Raw genomic sequence first — 18,210 nt, forward strand, 5'->3', positions numbered from 1 at the left:
GGTGCCAACCTGCTCTGTCACCCTGAGGAGGCGGCTGGGGACCTGCTGCCCGACTTTACTTCCACACGAGGCACTTCCCTTGTCCGTGCCTCAGTTTCCCTGTTTGTCCACGTTCTTGCAGCACCACCAGGGCACCGCTGCCGTCCCCGCAACCCCTGGCCCTGGCAGCCCCTCCGAGCCCCCCGGCCTCCGCCCGCCGCGGCCCCGGGCGCTGGGAGCCAGCGCTGCCTTCTCTCCTTACATTAATAAAAATTTTACAGCACGGTGGCAGGAAATGCATTTTCAGTTCATCTGCTGCAGCTATTAGATTACCAGGAAATGGCTGGCTGGCCGGCGGCCAGGGGTCCGGAGGGCTGCGGAGCAGGGGAAGGCGAGCGGAGCGCCGGGACGAGCCGGTGGCACTGCTCCCCATCCTCCTGGATGTTCCCGTGCTGTGCCAGGCTGTGCCCACCCGCTCTGCCCGGGGCATGGATGTGATGCTCCCTGGGCATTCTCTGAGCTGGTGGGGGTGGATCTGGTCCCTGCTGCTTTGGGAAATGGGATGAGCACGGGAGGTGTTTCCTGCTTAATCTGCTCCAGCCTGAGACCAGCAGAGCCCAGCTGGTCACAGCCTTTGCTGAGGCTATGCTGTGCTGAGTTGCAGGGAGAAGAGGAGGATTTGGGATTGGGACCACATAGAGGTGGGGGATTTGAGGCTGGAACCAAGGGGAGATGAGAGATTTGAGGTTTGGACCAGGGAAAGTTGAGAGATTTGGGACTGAGACCAGGGAGAGATGAAATATTTTGTTTGGACCTGAGAGGGTGAAAGATTTAGGACTGGGACCAGGGAGAGGTGGGAGATTTGAGGCTGTGACAGGGAGGATGCATTCACTGAGTGCAGCAGGTCACTGCAGAGGTTGGTTATTCCAAGCTGTGAGATTTTTGAAACACCAGGCTGGGCTGGTGTCAAGCAGAGTCTGGGAAAGACTTAAATGTGTGTAGTCTGTAACAGAGCTGGGAGTGGGGGGTGGGTGCTGGCTATAAATACCTGTACCTGCCTCAGAGGTGGCAGTGCTAATGAAGGGAGGGAATTGTGAGCTCCCTCAGGGAGCCCCTCAGTGGCTGCAGTGGCTCTGTGGGGCCTGGGGAGGGAAAGACAGAGGGGACAGGGTTTTAGGGACCTGGTTTTTAGGCTAGGCAGGGTTTTCAGGAGAACCCCCTTAGACATGACTGTGGCCAAGTGCTGGAGCTGCTCTCTACAGGTGGGACAATTTCATGCTGGGGCTCCCTGAGACCAACCCAATCATGAGTCCAGGGATCCTTTCCACGATCCTGGGATCATCTCTACATGATCATCAGGCACCAAGCATCTTCCCTGGGGCAGTGGATGGTCCTTCCCTGGAACATCCTGGGCTCCAGAGGGATGCTCCAGGCTCCAGAGAGATGCTCCAGGCTCCAGAGGGATGCTCCAGGCTCCAGAGGGATGCTCCAGGTTCCACAGGGATGCTCCAGGCTGCACAGGGATGCTCCAGGCTCTAGAGGGATGCTCCTTGCCAGTGCCTGGCAGCATCTCATGGGCCTCAAGCCTTCTCTGCCTGCCCGGCTTCCCAGAGCCCCGAGCTAGGTGCAGGATCTGCTTTTGGGAGGGAGGTGACCCTAGCCCTGCCACGGTGACAGCTCCATCTCCACTCTGGTACCAGAGACGGGACTGGAGGAAAGAGGACACCTGGTAAATGAACAGTGGAGAAAGGGGAAGGCAAGGAATGGTGGAAAGGAACGGAGCAAGGAAGAGAGCAAAGTGTGGGGCTAAGGGCAGGTCTGAGCCTCACCGACGTTTATTAAAGTTTGAAAGAACAGCAACTGTGGTTTGTGTGGAGGGGACCGGCTATTTTTAGCCATGGGTAGGATGTCAGCTCTGAAAATAGCCTGCTACCAGATCCTAATGAAATCCTCTCTTTGGCTCTCACACGGAGCAAATTTGGAGGGGGAGGATCGCTGTCACACCCGCAGCCGAGGAGCTCCTGACATTCACGATGACTCGCCTGGTTTTCTCTTATTTATTTATTTATTTATTTATTTTCCTTCCCCCTCCGGTTTCTCCTATTCTTTGCCGGCTCTGCCTTACGCCGAGCAGAGGAGTCACCAGCCAAAAAAGTGACTGCGGGGGCGGTGCTGCTTAGCTACGGCCAAATCCCAGCAGCATGTGACCAGCTTGGCAATTTAATACGGAGCCCTGCTCCCCGGCACACGCGCGCTCGAGTTAAAGTGACATTGAAACCGGGACTCGAAGTGCTGAAGGCACGGAATTTGGGGAGAGCTGCCTCCCCCCAGCCCCTCCCATCCATCCCTGGCGTGTGGGAACGGGAAGGGTGGTGCCCAGGTGAGGGAGGATGCTCGGGATAGGTGTGCGGGCTTGGGAGGGAGCAGGGATTGGGAGAGCTGCAGGTGGATGGATCAGCTGGTCCGGGGAGAGCTGAGCAGCCTGGAGCACCAGCAGGAGGGATCCTGGTGTACGTGGGAGACTTGGTGCATGTGGGATACCTGGCAGATATGGGATACCTGCTACTTATTTCAGACATGTAGGGTACCTAGTACATGTGGGATACCTGGAGTATCTGGGATACCTGGTACATATGGGATACCTGGTACACATGGGATATTTGGGACATGTAGGGTACCTAGTACATGTGGGATCCCTGGTGGAAGTGAGATACCCGGTGCATTTGGGACATTTGGCACATGTGGATCCCTGGTGGAAGTGAGATACCCGGTGCATTTGGGACATTTGGCACATGTGGATCCCTGGTGGAAGTGAGATACCCGGTGCATTTGGGACATTTGGCACATGTGGATCCCTGGTGTACATGGGATACCTTGTGCATGTGGTACATGTAGTGGAGTTCAGTCTGGGGAGTCTGAAGAAGACTTGGAACTATGGGTGGTGGCTGCTTCCAGCAATGATCAGGGACCTCCTGAGAAGCATCGTGGGGAGCACAGGGCAGAGAATCCAGGGAAAGAGAGGACCCTGAGGGCCTGGGGACAAAAAAGACACGATGGGAGCATCACGTCCCCATCAGGGCAGGGGTGAAGGTGCCACAAAGGCACAGGCTGGGTGAGAAACGTGTCTTGCAGGCAAGGTGTGACTTGGCAAAGGAACCAGTGCTCCAAGGGCTTTCTGGGGACATTTATGGCGTGGAGAGTGCAAATCCTTTGTCACTTGATTCCCCCCAACAGGAATGTAGCAGTGAGTTTGGGCAGGATCCAGCTCCGGAGCTGTACCACAGGCACAACAGTGTCTGGACACTTCTCAGGGAGCTAGACGATGGAGTTAACAATTTCCCAGCAAGGAAATGCCTGTTTTGCACATCCCTTTGTATCCCAGTGTCTCCTCAGCCACCCTGCTCAGGTTCTCCAGGAGCTCAGGTCAGGACCTCGCCTTTGGAGCCAGCACTGCTGGAGTCACATCTGCACTCTCTGTTGGGAGGGGGATGTGGCTTCGGGCAGGGTCCTCATCAGGACAAACGTGTTCTGTAGAAGAAGAGCTGCTGTGGAAGCGTGGGGAGCCCACGGATCATGCAACCACGGAATGATTTAGGTTGGCAGGCACATTAAAGATCTTCTAATTTCCATCCCCTGCAGGGACACCTTCCCCTACCCCAGGGTACTCCAAGCCCCATCCGAGCTGCACAGGGACAGCCAACACTCGGTGCTCGCTGTGCACAGCGGCACCTGGGCAGCCATGCCAGGGAGGTCACTGCCCTGTCCCACTGTCCCCTTCAGTGGGGTGAGGTGCCAGGTCCCTGCTCACTCCGGGCGCTGGGGAGCCCCTGGAGACGCGGCTCCTGCTCGGCGCGGGCCGGAACCATCTGCATCAATGAGTCAGCAGGACCCACTTAACACTTCCCCGGCAGAATCTGCTCCTCTCTCCCGACAGAATGGGCAGCTCTGGCAGGCTCTGGCAGCGTGTTACAATCTCAGCTCATTAAGGGACGCATCCTGAGCACTTTATTGATGTTTTATGCTGCCTGGCTCCATCTTCAGAGGGAAACTCTCATTGCAGTCAATGACTACACCTCCGGCTGCTGCAGGCTGAGCTCGGAGCTCCGGATCTGGCTCCCACAGAGGCAGGCTCAGCTCCCATGGATACACTGCAAACCGTGGGGTTTGACCCCAAAGTGGGCAAGAAACATCTCAGGGCCAGCATCCCTCTTTTCTTTGCAGGGACTAGGGAACACTCAAAAGAAGAGCACAAGGAAGGGGTTGTTTTTTCCTTGCTTATCCCTCTTTCTGTGAGAAGGAGCTGCATGACAGGGAAGGGAAATGATGTTTCCTCTCCCCCAGCACTGCCATCTGCTCAGCCGAAGCCCAGCCGGGTGGGTGTACCTGGCCTCCTCCTCTCCCAGCGTGCTGGGAGCCACATGTCCCCACCTCGGGAGAATCACAGCCCTTTGATAAGTTCCCCAGTGCTGGCTGTTGCTTCTGAAAAGCTCGTGGCACTGTCTGGCTTCAAGTGGCTTTTACATAATACAGACTGTCAGGCTAGATGAGCATCATGGTCCCTTCTGGCCCTAAAATCTGTGAATCTCCAAATTAGAGGGCATCAGCACCTCCTTGTTTCTGGCTGATTGAATCAGGGGAATTGTGTGTTCTCTTTCTCCTCTCTCTTTTTTTCCTCCCTCCCCTGCATCATCTCTAACTGGAGGTGAATTACCCTCCCCCTGAGCCCAAGCCTGGCAAAGAGCAGCCTCAGAGACCAGGCAGCTTCAGCCCTGCTCTGGGATATCCTGCTCTCCTGCCCACTCCAGGGCTGATTCCTGGGGGTGAATTGTCTGACTGTGGGCACAGCCAGGCCTGGAGCTGGTCAGGCTCAGGGGCAGTTGGAAAATCTGTGTGGAAAATGGTGCTGAGCTCTCTTGATTGTCTTAAAATCCCAGCTAAGTTCTCCAGGCTTCAGACTGAGCTCCTTGGGATTTGTGACCAAGGTGTGGATGTCGAGAAACACTTTTTTTGGGAAGGGAAATGAAAGTGAGTGACTCCCTGTGTTTTTGGGGGTATTTGGGATGTGTAGGGGGAATGGGAAGAGCGAAGCAGGGAGAAATTGCAGATGATCTATGAGGGTTGGTGGGGATGGGGGTTCTCCAAATGCAGAGGTCTGCAACAGGAGCTGGAGCCCTGCTCTGAAAACTCTGGGATGTCCACCTCGATGTCGGTGTCTCGGTGCTCTCAGCTGCCCAGGCAGGACTGAGAGCCTGAAACACAAATGGGACACCCAGGAGCTGCTTCTCCCCATCCCTCCAGGCAGGACCCCAGAGTTGTTAAAGGTGGTGGATTTCCACTGGGATGAGGAGTGGGACCAATCCAGAGGTGAGCTGAGGAGCTGGGCTGGGGTGCAGGCAGGGGCTGGGCAGGGTGTGGGGCGCAGTGGGGGCTGTGGGAAGGGTGCTCAGCCCCTGCTCCCACACACCTCACCCAGGGAGAGGTGGCCAGAAACCAGCAGAAGTCTTGCACCTTGGCTCATCAGGAAGAACCACATCTCTCTCCCAAACAGCCAAAACCCCTCCTAAGGAGGGGGGCTCCATCCCAGACCCTTCCTTTGGGGGAGGCTCTAAACTTTCCTGCTTTGCAAACGCACTCAGGTTCCCAGCCCTCCTCTCCAGCGGTGCTGTGGTCAATAACTCACCGGGAGGCTGCTATTCTCCCAGCGCTTCCCACCCTCCCACTCCTCCCGGGAGCTCTGCATTCATGCCTTTTTGGCCCTCCCTCGGCAGCGAGTGAGGAATAAAGCGGCGCCGGCTGAGCACGACGCAGGCTGCGCTGGGATGCTGTGAGCCTGCGAGGGAAGCCTGAATCACCGGCACCTCAAGGTGGGAGTGAGAGATTTGGGCTGGGAGAAAGGGAGGACATCACACGTGCTCCTGGGAGTCAGGTGCTCTCAGCCAGTTGGTTGGGAATTGGGCAACTCGGGTCCTTTCTGTGCTTGTAAAGACTGAGAACTGAGAGCGATGGGGAGGAGAGGAGGGGCCGGTGGGAGCGAAGAGGGATTCAGCCTGAAGGCTCCGAGCTGGAGCCGAGGCTGAGGGATGCTGGCAGGGACTCGTTCTTCTTGGAGAAACTCCTGGAGGAGCGTCCCTGGTGGGATCGCATGGAGATGGAGAAACCCTCAGCCTAGAAATGCCTAAAAATGAGGCTGCAAAGGCTCAGCTGGGCACCGTGTGGGAGAGTGGAGTCACTGCCCCCAGCTGGGGGGATTCCAGTGCTTCTGCTGGCATCAGCTGCCAGGGAGCCCCTGAGCTCTGTGGGATCATCCCAGTTTGTCCCCATCTGTTACAGCCACAAGCAGCAGAGCTGGATTTATCACTCTTATTCCAGGTCCTTCTCTTCCCCGTCCCCATCCTGCTCTCACACACCCAGACCCTGGGTTTGCCATCCAGCCTGGGGACCTGCCCACCCCGAGGGGGTCCCACACTGCTGGACACCTGGCTGGGGGGGCTGAGGGCTTGGTGGTTTCAACTTGACATGTCTTAGACAGATTCTGAGCCCTCCCCGAGCTGGGGCTGTCGCTTTGCTCACCTGGTGAGCACTCCCAGGAAGAAGGGGTGACCACTCTGGAACTGTCGAGGGGAATGGACGGGGTGGGGGCTCTGCTGGGGTCCACAAGTGACATCCAGTGTCATCAGGGTGGCCCTGTGTCTTTGGGACTGTCAAGCCAGGTCTGAGAGGTGTCACAGGGACCCCTGGCGCTCCTGAGCCACAGGCAGGAAAGAAGGAAGGACAGAGCATTCAGAGACTTGGGAAAACCTCTGGGATGGAAGATCCAGGTCCTGCTTGGACCTTGACTCCAAGCTTTTTGTTCCTGGGAGAGTGGGATGTGTGTGGGCTGGTTGTGTGGGTCTCAGTATGGAAAAGCTGCTTTCGAGCCTCTCTGCCGAGTGTGTCTCTGCCGGGGCTAATTCAGGTGTGGGTTCGGAGTTTTGGGAAGTGCTGGAGCTGGATGGCACCTGGGCTGTCCCGGGTGCCTCCTGGGAAGAGGTGAGCTGGGAGAAGGTTGGACTCGATGACCTTAGAGGTCTTTTCCCACCTTCTCCATGATTCTATGAGGTGACTGAGCCCGTTTCACGGCGATTTATGGATCAAACCCGAGCTGATGGATCTTGAGTCGCTGCCGGCCCCTTTGCAACCCAACCCGACAGGATCTGCCCACAGTGTCACACTGACCCCGACCCATCCCGTGACCCTGCTGTGTCCCCGGAGGGGCTGTCCCGGTGGGCGCAGGGGAACACCGGCCCGGGGTGCGGGAGGGCACCCCGGGAGCGCAGGCAGGGACACGGAGCCCGGGGCAGACGGAAACGTTTAAATAGCGGCAGAGCATCCCGCGGCGGGGCTGGGCGGCAGCGGCGCCTGGGGAGCGCTGCGGGGCTCTGCGGAGCCGCTAATGGGCCGAGTCCATTTCAGCGGGATGACGCCACTTGGGTAAAGCGTTAAGAGCTCCGGGAAGGCAGCGCAGAGCGAGGGGGAGCGCGATGCTCCCGGGCAGCGCCAGGTCCCTCCCTCCTCCCTCCATCCCTCCTCCTCCTCCTCCTCCCTCCGCCCAGCCTCCCGTTCCCACCGAGCGCGGGCCCCCCCGCCGCTCCCGCTGCCCGCGGCGCGGGGCTCGCTGCGGGGCCGGGGCTGCCCCGCCGCCCGCCCCGGGGCTGCCCCCGCCGCGCTCGGGCTCCGCGGGCGGATGGACCGGCGGCGGCTGCGGGGTGAGTCCGCCCGGCGCGGACACGCGTGGGCTGCGGGACGGCGGGGGGACACTCGTGGGCCGAGCGGGCGGGGGTCCTGGGCACTCGTGGGCCGTTCCTGAAGGGACGCGGATCCCTGGATGCGCACGGGCTGTGCGAGGAAGCTGCGGTTCCGTGCGGTGGGGGCTGGGGTCCTGCACACGCGTGGGGTGCGCGCGGTGGGGCTGGGGCCGCGTGTGGGTCCGAGTCCCGCGTGGGCTGTCCTGCGAGTTGTCTCGCACACGAGCGGGCTGCGGGCGCGGCGGTGGCCGGGAGTCCCGGGGACACGGGGGCTGCGTGTGCGTGGAGGGGCTGCGGGACCGCGCCGGGTCCGAGCCCCGCGTGGGCTGCGCGCTAAGTGGGTCCGGGGGCTCACCTCCCCCCAGCACCCCGCTCCGCCCCGAGCACCCAGGCAAGGCGAGGGGGTCCCTTTTCTCCCACCTGGCGCCCTGAGCCGCTTGCCCCCGGCTCGCAGCCACCTCCAGCCTGTAAATCATTTGCTTTTACGATCCCTCCTCTGGCCCATTATCGCACGAACTTTATATGTTTGAGGCTGGTGGTGGCCATAAAGCTGGCCCGGGTTCCGGGGCTGGCATGCCCGCCTGGCAGGCAGGGTGTGAGGAGGAGGAGGAGGAGGCTGAGGGGACGCTGCCCCAAGTCCCCCAGGCGGGCAGGTAGGCAGGGAGAGGTGCAGCAGAGCGCTGGGGATGCTCAGCTCAGTGGGGCTGGGATATGGACTGACTGTAGACCTGGAATCAGGCTGGAGCAGGGAGGGCTGGGAGGGACTGGGGGGCACTGGGCTATTCCGGAGTGCGGGAGGAGGAAGAAGTGGGGTCCCAACTCCAGTCATTTAGTCCCTCTGTGGGACCTACAGATGTTCTCTTCAGCTCCCCTTGGTTCCCACAGGGATGTTTACATGCCCCCCAGCCAGTGAGTCTAGGTCCTTGTCTGATCCCTGCACCTTGGAATCACGGCTCTGGGGGCATTTGGGACGTGGTCCAGTGCTGTGGGGGCTCCCAAGATCTGTCTTTCTCAAGATGCTGTGTCTGAGCTCTGCCCCCAGATCTGGACTGTCTGGCACAGCTGATAGCCAGCTCCTCTCTGGCTGTGTCCCCCGGGCTTGCTTCCTCCTCATGTTGTCCCTCCTGCCCAGCCTGGCTCAGGGGTCTCCTCAAGCCTCTTGAGCTCCAGGTGTTCAGAGGATTTGGGTTTCCTATGTTGGGCCAGCCCCTTGGCTGCCCTTTATCTGTGAGCCCCATTGGCTCTGTGGCTGCAGGACCCTTTGTAGGGTCTCTCCCTTTGGTGCTCTCCATGGTTTGAGCCCCCCAGGACCCTCACAGTGGTCATCTCTCTGACCAAGTCTGAAAGAGCAAATACTGAGCCCAGGTGAGTGGGGATGGACACCCAGGTGTGAGCAGCTGCTCCCAGGTGGAACCAGCATCATTCCCTGAATGATCCCCTCCCGACAGGATCTGGGTCATGAGGGATGTGGGAATGTACCGAGGCTGCTCCCTTCTCCCCTCTGAAAGTCCCAGCTGCAGGCTGAGATGGGCCCTCCCTCTTCAGGGGGTGCTGAGGCTCCACGTCCTCAGCCTGTGCTTCAGTCAGACCCTCCCAGGTGAGGAGCTCGGTGGCAGCAGGTGACAGCCATGAGAGTTTTGCCCCTGGCCTGTTCCTATCTCACGAACCTTCCCTGGGTCAGCTGTGCCCTCCTAATTCCCCTTGGTGCTGCTGTGAAAGAAAAGGGTCCCCAAATCACCTGTGGGTGTCCTGGGTGAGTGACTCCTCACTGTCTGCATCTTCCCACATGGGAAATTGCATGGAGGAGGGAAAACCCCAAATCTGAGCAGATCAGTTGCCTTTTCTTTCCAGAGAGGGGGATGGGAGAGACGAGATCTTGCTTGAACAGTCAAAGTAAGTTGCCTTTGCTTTTCCCTGCTCCTCAAGGTCAGCCTAGCTAATGAAAATCAATCTTCCCTCTGCCTCTCTCTGCTGCATGAGCAGATTCTACCTGTGGCCCCTTCACCTACTTGAAAGCGGTGGCCGCCCGGTTCTGCTTCCTCCTGGAACGGCGTCTTCCTGCGGGCCCGGGCACAGCCACAATACCCGTGGCACGGAGGGATCACTCCTGTGATCTGCCTTCTCCATCCCGGGGAAGCCGGCTGTGCACGGGAAGCACGTATCCCACACGGAGACCTGGGCTGGGAGTGGTGGGGGAAGCTCGTGGCTGGGGCTCTGGCATGCAGTGAGTGATGTCCATCCTCCGGGCACTCCTGGGCAGCTCCGTGTGCAGGTGCCGGAGCGGGAGCTTTGTGTCTCCATCCCTCCTGGGGCCGGGAGCTGTCCCGTGGCTCCCGTGCCCGCTGCTCCCTCTCCTCTCCTCTCCCAGCCCACCGAGGGCTCTCCCCGGTGAGGTCTGGAGATGAGGGTTTGGAGATGGAGCTGCTGCCATGGGGTCAAGCTTGCCAGGAAGGGGAGTGGTGGCACATGGAGTCCCCCGTGCCCTGTCCCACGGCCCTCAGCGGTGCTGATGCTCCTGGGCACGGCAGGCTCTGCTGCCAGCACTGCCACCTGGGGAGGGCCACGTCCTGAAAACAGCAGCAAAGGGCACAGCAGGCTGTGTGAGGGGCATGACAGGGCTTGCCTGTGCCAAGGCTGCCTTCCCTCATGTCTGTGCCAGGTTTGAAGGGAAACCTGCCCTTCCCAATTCTCCTGATAGGGGTAAATTGGCTCCTGGGCTGGGGATGGGGTAGTGAGATACTGCAGTCTGCCTGGACTTGGAGTCTGTGGTATAGTCCTGTCCTTAGCCAAATGTAGGGCTTATTAGTTGCAATGTCATCCCTGAAGTGTTAAAAAAAGTGTGGATGTTTGTCTTGAGGACATGGTTCAGTGGTGAACGTGGTGGTGCTGGTGGTGCTGGGTTGATGGTTGGAGTTGCTGATCTTAGAGGGCTTTTCCACCTTCAGTGATTCAGATTTGTCACTGCTGCTGCCTAGAGTTAGAGAAGCTGTGTTCAGATTCCCCATCCCAGTGCTCCCAGTGTGTGCAGGGAATGGGAGCAGGAGGCTGCTCAGGGAGTGCTGGGAACATCCAAAGCAGAGAGAGCCCCTGCTCTGAGGGAGCTGCCGTTCCCAGCTCTGTCATGCCTCTGGATCAGTCACTGCTTCCCATTTCCCCTCCTCCAGAGAGGGCCAGCACGTGTCCCTGGGGAAGGGGAAGGAGGTGCTGGTGAGGGGTGGGAAATCCTGTGGAAGGACATGAGAGGCTCAAAAACATTGAGAGAGGCTGTGCCCACCGGGGTCGAGGGACAGATCCGACAGCCCTTCCCTTGGGATGTGTCCAGCCTAAGTGTTCCCAGGCACAAAACTTCTGCGGGGTCTGATTGCTGGAAACCTTTCATTTTGAGTTCTCCAGCCAGCCTTTGTGTCCTGCTTTTGCTCTAGTGGAAGATGTCCCTGCCCGTGGCAGGGGGCTGGAATGAGACAAGTTTTAAGGTCCCGTGCATCCCAAAGCAGCCTGTGATTCAATGAATTGGATGGACGTAACAGGGATGTTTTCTTTCTTCCTGCCCCATCCTTTAGGATTTTTAGATGTGCCCTGATGCCGCAGGGTCTCCTGGCTCCTGGAAATGCAGCTCTCTTCCAGCGTGGCTGAACTCAGCTGTGACGAGACCATGGACCCACCCGCCGAGGACTTCCAGCAGGTCCTGTCCATCGACCAAATCCGCTCCATCCGTGCCAGCAACAACTACGTGGAGAGGCCGGCGGCGTGCTTCCAGCAAGCCCGCTCCAACCCCTCGCTGTCGCAGCCCCCGCACAAGCAGGAGTGGTCCCAGGACCGCCTGGCCTCTTCCACCTTCCAGGACCTGCACCGCAGCCACAGCCAGCAGCACCAGGTGCCACCTGTGCAGCCGCACCTGAGCCACTCGAGCACGGCCAGCTCGGTGTCGCAGAGCACCACGGCCTCCGAGCAGCGCCTGCTGAGCAGCCTGACGCCGTCGCACTCCGGGCACTCGCTGGTGCGGACGCAGCCCCGCGGGGCTGAGCTGAAGGCGGAGGAGTCCCCGCGGAAGGGCGCGGAGCAGCCGGTGGCGCACGGGCACCTGCTGCTGTGCGAGGCGTGCGGGCGCTGCCGCTGCCCGCGCTGCACGGCCGCCCGCAGCCTGCCCTCCTGCTGGCTCTGCAACCAGCGCTGCCTCTGCTCCGCCGAGAGCCTCCTCGACTACGGGACCTGCCTCTGCTGCGTCAAGGGGCTCTTCTACCACTGCTCCACCGACGACGAGGACACCTGCGCCGATGACCCCTGCTCCTGCGGGCCGGGCTCCTGCTGCGCCCGCTGGGCTGCCATGAGCGTCCTGTCCCTCCTCTTGCCCTGCCTCTGCTGCTACTTTCCCACCCTGGGGTGCCTCAAACTTTGCCAGCGGGGTTACGACGGCCTGAAACGCCCCGGCTGCCGCTGCCAGAGCCACACCAACACGGTCTGCAGAAAGATCTCCTCGGCCAGCGGCACGCCCTTCCCCAAAACGCTGGACAAGCCGGTATGACCCTCCCGAGGAGGAGAAGCGGGCTTTGTTCCTCTTCCTCCCCCTCCTCCTCCTCTTCTCTCCTCCATCCCCATCGTCCCTCGGCTCCCTCTGCTCTGCAGTGCCCTCCCCTCCCCACCATCTCCTTGCAGGATTGAGACGGGTGACCTGGGGGTCCTCCAGGCTTTGGGATGCCAGGGGAGCTGGCGCTGAGCTGGGGGATACCAGTGGTTTTGCACATGCAGGAGAGGGACAGGAGAGGCAGAGCAAGCTGAGGGTGCCCTCCCTGGCTATGTCCAACAGGGAAAGGTGACCCAGAAGGTCCTTAGGGCTCTGTCCCCATGGCAAGGGTACCTGAGGCCTCTTGGGTTTCTGCTCTCTGTAGTTTTAGGAGCTGCTCCACAGTGTGGTCCTTATCCGTGAAGGAGGAGACAGGTCAGTGTGTCCCTGTGCCAGAGCCCCTCGGGAGCCAGACCCCTCCTCTCACGCTTTCTCCCTCTCCTGCACTTTCCGTGGGTGGCCTTTCTCCCCTCAGGTGGCCACCGGTCCCTTTCCCCAAGGGGCTGGGGTGCCAAGGGGTCTCACCAGTGGCAGTGGCTTCCCTCTGGGCTTGGAAGCCACTGGGAGAAGCGAGCGAGCTCCAAAATGAGGTGGCACCGTGTTTTTCTATCTCAAAGAGGAAGAGAAGGTGTGGGAAGCTTTAGAAACCTTCTGGCAGGGGAAGGAGCTATCGGAGGCAGCCCAGCCCACTCCCTCCTGCCCGACTGCAGCAAGGGAAAGGTCCCCTCTGGGATTTGGCTGAGAACAAGGAGCTGCTTGGAAATTGCCATTCATTTCTCCAGGCCTTGGAGGGCTGCCTGAGGTGGGAGCTGCCGCCTGGCTCCATCCCACTACCCAGCAGATGCCACAGGCACCAGCTCCGTGCTCGAACCCCGATCTGGTACCTTCCACCAGCACTGAATTCACTTTAAAAAAACATGGCAAAGCCAACTGTGAGCAGCCACCACTCCGGGGACTCCCCAGCGGGGGCTTCTGTCACCTTGCCTTGGGCTGGAGGACACGGAGAGCAGAAGGGGTGTTGAAACTGGGGACCCCGACCTTCCATCCCTGCCGAGTTTCCTTGAGTCCTTGCCTTGCTGAGGGGGTTCTGCCGCTCACTGACAGCCGGGAACGGGGCTGGAGCCAGCCCTGGAGCCAGCCCCAGGGCCAGGCCATCTGCAGAGCAGACGGACGCTGCAATCCGGGTCAGGGCTCTGCGTTTCCTGCTGGGAGGATAATAACCCCAGCTGGCTGCTGTGGCTGGGGGACTCCTGGTGGTCCTGGGCTCAGCCCCATGTCTGTGTAGTGCTAGTGGGTTGTGACCCCGCTGGCATCATTTGATGATGGTGATGATGAGGAGTTTGGAGCCGGGATGGCATCCTGGAGCTCGGCTCTGCCTGCCCGTGCCCCTTCCCCGGAGTGTGTGCACGAGAGGAGGGAATGGTGCTCCTGGAGGAATATATGCAACACATCCCTTGGCTTCTCCAAGACCCAGCTCCCAGGGCCCGTCTGTCGCCTCCTCCCAGCCGCCTCTTTCCGTAGAGTTCTGTGGATCTATTTTTGTAGATATAAATATAACGTTAGGATGGGTAGGTCTATTACTAATAATATTCATGATACTGCTGTGAACGGTGCCAGGTACAAGGTTTGGCTTCCTGGTGCACTTGCACAGGCTGGAAAAGATGATTTCCCAGTCAGTTTATTGCTAATCCCAGACCAATTGTTCCCAGGTTGTTGGGAGTGGGGGAAATGGAGGTGTATGGATTGTCTGGGGGTCTGCTCTGCAGGGAGGGTGGGATTCAGTGCTGGCTGAGAGGAGAGGCAGAAGTGGAATCTCATTGTGGGACTCCTCTTTCCATCCATTCGCTTTCTAAAAATCGTGGTGGATCCAAGCTCCCTCTGTTGTGGGGAAAAGTGGTTCCAGGGAGTGATTCATCCCACTTGGAAGCATTATTTGTTAAATCCTGTGCTGGCTGTGCCCTGCTCCCCTGACTCAATGGCACCCAAACATTGAACTCCAGGCTCCATGGGCAAGGGGGGATGAATCCCATGTTTATCCTGGAGAATGTTATGGACATGAGTGAAGTCCTCTCCCTGATTTCACCCAGAGCCCGAGGCGGGGTGTGGAAGGATCTGTGGGTATCTCAGGATGATGCTCTGGGATGCAGAGGGGTCTCCTGGCATTAGGAAAGGACAGAGCCCCATCTGTGCATAGTCCATCCCTGAGGCCAGCCTGGACTCTGGAATCATTTGGATTTTAAAGCCATGAGCTTCTCAGAGGATGCCCTGTAGGTGTGTGAACTCCTCTAAGATCATTCCTGTGGCAGCAAATATAAAATGCATTCCAAACACATTTATCTTTATGCCAATAATTGCTTGGCTCCCTACTTCCAAGTGATGTTGTGGGGAGACACTTCCTCCCAGAGTCTCCTTCCTTTGGAAGGCTCAGTTCACTCTTCTATTGGTGCTGATTAAACTCCTTCTTCATAAAAACCAGAGAGCATTTTTAGGGAGAAAAGGTCCCTTTTTCCCTGTGGATTGGAGGAACTGTCTCCCTTGAATGAGAATGAGAAACAGTTCATTGAAACTTTTTAAAGAAACTAATGAACAGAATTTTCCAACTTGCTCTACTTTGATTTTTTTTTTTCCTCCTCCATTTTAAACGGAACCCACTTGTAAATTTAGTTACCACCTCTGTATCTTTGCAATTCATTGCTTCCTCTCCTGATGGTGGAATGACTCAACATGTGAAGCTTCATCATTTTCACGGCCTCCCAAGTCATGCGAGCGCGGGGTGACCTCCCCCAGGTGCTGGAGCTGGGGGATGAGGAGCAGGCTGCCCATGGCTCAGCTCCCCAGAGCCAGCTCTGCTTGGCACGGCAGCAGCAGCACGGTTACCTCCAGGAACTGGGGGGAGGCCAGGACTGCCAGGAGCCTCCACCTAATGGGCTTTTTCTGGGTCAGTGCAGGAGCTCCCTTCCTACCAGGGAATGGTGCCACAGCCTGCTGAGGGCTGAGGAGCACGGCCGTGGCTCTGGAATGTCTCCTCTCCATGAAATGACAAATCTGGGGGATCGTTTCACGAAATACTGGATATGTAGAAGGGGAGGGATTTAAAAGCTGTGGACATGCTTTAGTGGTGGCTCAGCAGTACTGGCTTAATGTTTGGACTCCGTGGTCTTAGAGGGCTTTTCCAGCAGGATTGATTCCATGATTCTAGGAAAGGGAGAGGATGAGAGCCCCAGCTGGCACCGAGGCTGTGGGACCAGAACAGGGCTTTGTTTTCACCGAGGGCAGACACGAAAGCCACGTCCAGGACCTGAGGGGGCTCGAGGAGTTCAGCCTGTTGGTCTGTGCCCTGCTCATGGGGGCAGATGGCTTCACCTGGAATTCCTGCTGCCCACTCCAGCTGGGGGTCCTCAGCACATTTCCCCTCTTTGCTCTCAGCAGGCAGGAGAGGTTGGGAAGCACCAAAAGCTCTCCAAGGAGAAGCACCCAAAGCTCTCCAAGGAGAAGCACCCAAAGCTCCGGTTCATGGAGCTCATCCATGGTGGAGAAGGCTGTAGGCAGCCTCAGATGCTTTCCCCGAGCTTTTCCCAATCTCCTCTGACCAGATCCATCCTGCCCCGTCCCCAGCTCGGCTGCCAGGCTGTTTGGTTTGCCCAGAGAGGGCCCCAGTTCTGGCTGGGGTTGGGAGCCCCTTTCCTGCCCCACCCTCCGTGAGTCAGATCCCATCTGCTCGGGGCGTTTGTCTGGCCTGTCCCAGCAGTTGGGCTTTCTCATTGTCCTGATGTGTCTTTTTTAGTTTTCTTCTGGTAGCATCACATGTGGAGCCCTCTGCTCTCCCACGGGGATGGATCCGCATTGGAGGGAGCGTTCCTGGACTGCCATCTTCCCTTTGCCAGGGAACGTGCAGGGCTGGGGGCAGATTGGAGCAGGGACAGAGATTCAGGTGCCAAAGGAGCAGGAAGCAGGAGCTGCTGAGCAGGACCTGAGCTCCCCCTGCTCTGCTCCCTATCCAGAGCTTCCTTTTCCCACCCAGCAGTCCAAAGCTCCGTCCACGCAAGCACCTCTGATGTTCTTTGCTTCCTCCAAAGCTTCCCTTGGTCCCACTCCCCTTTTTCCCCACTGACAAATCAGTCTCAGCACTGGTGGGGAGGGATCGTGGGGACCAGGCTGGAGTGCCCCTCCCATCCCACCCCCACCACTCCTGCTGGAAGGGCCAAAGAGGTCCTCGGGCTGTTGTCCACTCATCCTTGAGAAACATCAGTGCCTCAAAGAGCAGGGGGAAGCTCTTTGTGACTCACAGATTCCCATGAAATCCCACTGAGTTCACTCCTGCCCATCCCCAGGGGTGAGCACCGATGGAGGGAGGACAAACCATTGACCAAAAGATGCCAAAGCCTGGAATCAGAGATTAGGAATGGCTCTGAAGTGTGGTAGAGAGGGATGAGCTAGGTTTGAGGGGAGCTGCTGTGGGAATGGCACAGGGAAGGAGCCCACTGTGCCCTAAACTCCTTCCCAGCACTGCTGCTGTCGCTCTTTCCTGGGCTGTTCAGAGGCTGGAGAAATCTGGGAGTGCTCAGACACTGGGAGGCCAAATGCTTGTGATAGGGATGTGATAAGGGCTGACCCCCACCCCAAAACTCACTCTTGCTCTTTAGCAGGATCCAGTTCTCCAGGCTCCTCCAAGGAACCCGTGGAGCCCATGGGATGCTCACTGAGCCAGGTGGCCCAACCTGGGAGCTGGGACCTCGTGGGCTCAGTTGGCTTTGGGTATTTCCCCATGAGCACCAGAATCTCTCCCCAACCCTCCTGGAGTCGCCCTGGGAGTGGAGCTGGGATCTGTTCTCCTGCCTGGGGTGATGTTGCAGAAGTATCTCCTGAGGCCACGATCCCGGGGTTCCTCGGAGGAGCACTGCAGGCACGAGGGGTTTTGGATGATGGGAAGGGGTCGCAGCCCTCCAGGACAGCGGGAATGTGTGAGGGTGGCTCTGGGTCCCTCTCCTCCTGTGCCCAAAGAGCTTCATCACGAGCAGGACCAATCCCACCCCAGAGCTGGGCCTGGGAGAGGAGGTCCCACATCTCTGTGCCAAGGTCACCACAAGTCCCAAGCTCGGCCCGTCCCCACCTTGCCCCTTTCCCCCTTTCCATTGGGATGCTCTCCTGGGCAGCAGCTCCTCATCCTCCTCCTCCCCTGGTGTCCTCAGCCCAAAGCTCTCCTCGGAAAATCCCCCTGGACTCCACAGGACAGGCCCAGGATCCCAAGGCTCCCATCCCGAGTTTCTGGGTACAAAGCCCTTCTGTACAGCCTGTAAAGACCCCTCCCCAGCTCTCTCCATTCCAGTTCCTTTCTTTAAGGTATAATATATGTTTATAACCTGATGGCTGTTTTTTTGACAATACTCTTGTACCTTTTAAGGGGAAAAAAATTAAAAACCAAAGTATTTATTTGAAAAGTTTATTTTAAAGATAAGAAAAAAAAAACCTATTTATTTTACTGCACCCTCTTCTGTTTGGTTTTCTTCTCTTGCAAAGCTGATAACTGTTACAGAACCACTGCTGAGGTGAAAGAAGTGATTCTATGGGTGGCTTCACAAGCCCACTTAGAGCAACTATTCAATAAAAATATATATTAATTTTGAACATGATCTTGTTCTTGTCTCCATGGCGGCCGGGGCATGGCTCAGGCTTTTCTTGGGGTGTGGGATGGCTGGGCAGGGCCTGAGAACTTGGAGGATTATCCTGGCCTCCATGAGGTCTCCCCTGAGAGTTTCTGATGCTCAAACCTCCATAATTCAGTGTGGGCTTCCCTGCTGCAGCTGCCCCAGATCCCCGAGGAAGGGCTGGCTCAGGCAGCAAAGCGCAGGAGCGAAGATGGGGAGATGTAGGTAAGAAACTCCTGAG

General features: G+C 58.3%; 1 protein-coding gene across 3 annotated transcripts; it reads left to right on the plus strand.

Annotated features, from left to right (window-relative positions):
• Positions 1–5,710: 5,710 nt before the first annotated feature.
• SPRY3 (sprouty RTK signaling antagonist 3) lies at positions 5,711–17,949 on the plus strand. 3 transcript variants are annotated; one of them, XM_021544230.2, is made up of 2 exons: positions 5,711–5,843; positions 11,324–17,949. In XM_021544230.2, exon 2 carries the CDS (start codon positions 11,371–11,373, stop codon positions 12,283–12,285), a length of 915 nt encoding a protein of 304 aa, XP_021399905.2. In that variant the 5' UTR covers positions 5,711–5,843; positions 11,324–11,370; the 3' UTR covers positions 12,286–17,949. The 3 variants fall into 3 exon arrangements, with proteins under 3 accessions (XP_021399905.2, XP_021399906.2, XP_021399904.2); XM_021544231.2 differs by lacking the exon at positions 5,711–5,843 and adding an exon at positions 7,384–7,449; XM_021544229.2 differs by lacking the exon at positions 5,711–5,843 and adding an exon at positions 7,650–7,724.
• Positions 17,950–18,210: the final 261 nt, after the last annotated feature.

This window comes from Lonchura striata, chromosome 14, assembly GCF_046129695.1.
Source record: "Lonchura striata isolate bLonStr1 chromosome 14, bLonStr1.mat, whole genome shotgun sequence".
Taxonomy (NCBI): domain Eukaryota; kingdom Metazoa; phylum Chordata; class Aves; order Passeriformes; family Estrildidae; genus Lonchura; species Lonchura striata.

Bases quoted from the DNA above. Each gene is read 5' to 3' on its own strand.
- SPRY3 (XM_021544230.2), top strand. From the start codon at position 11,371: ATGCAGCTCTCTTCCAGCGTGGCTGAACTCAGCTGTGACGAGACCATG.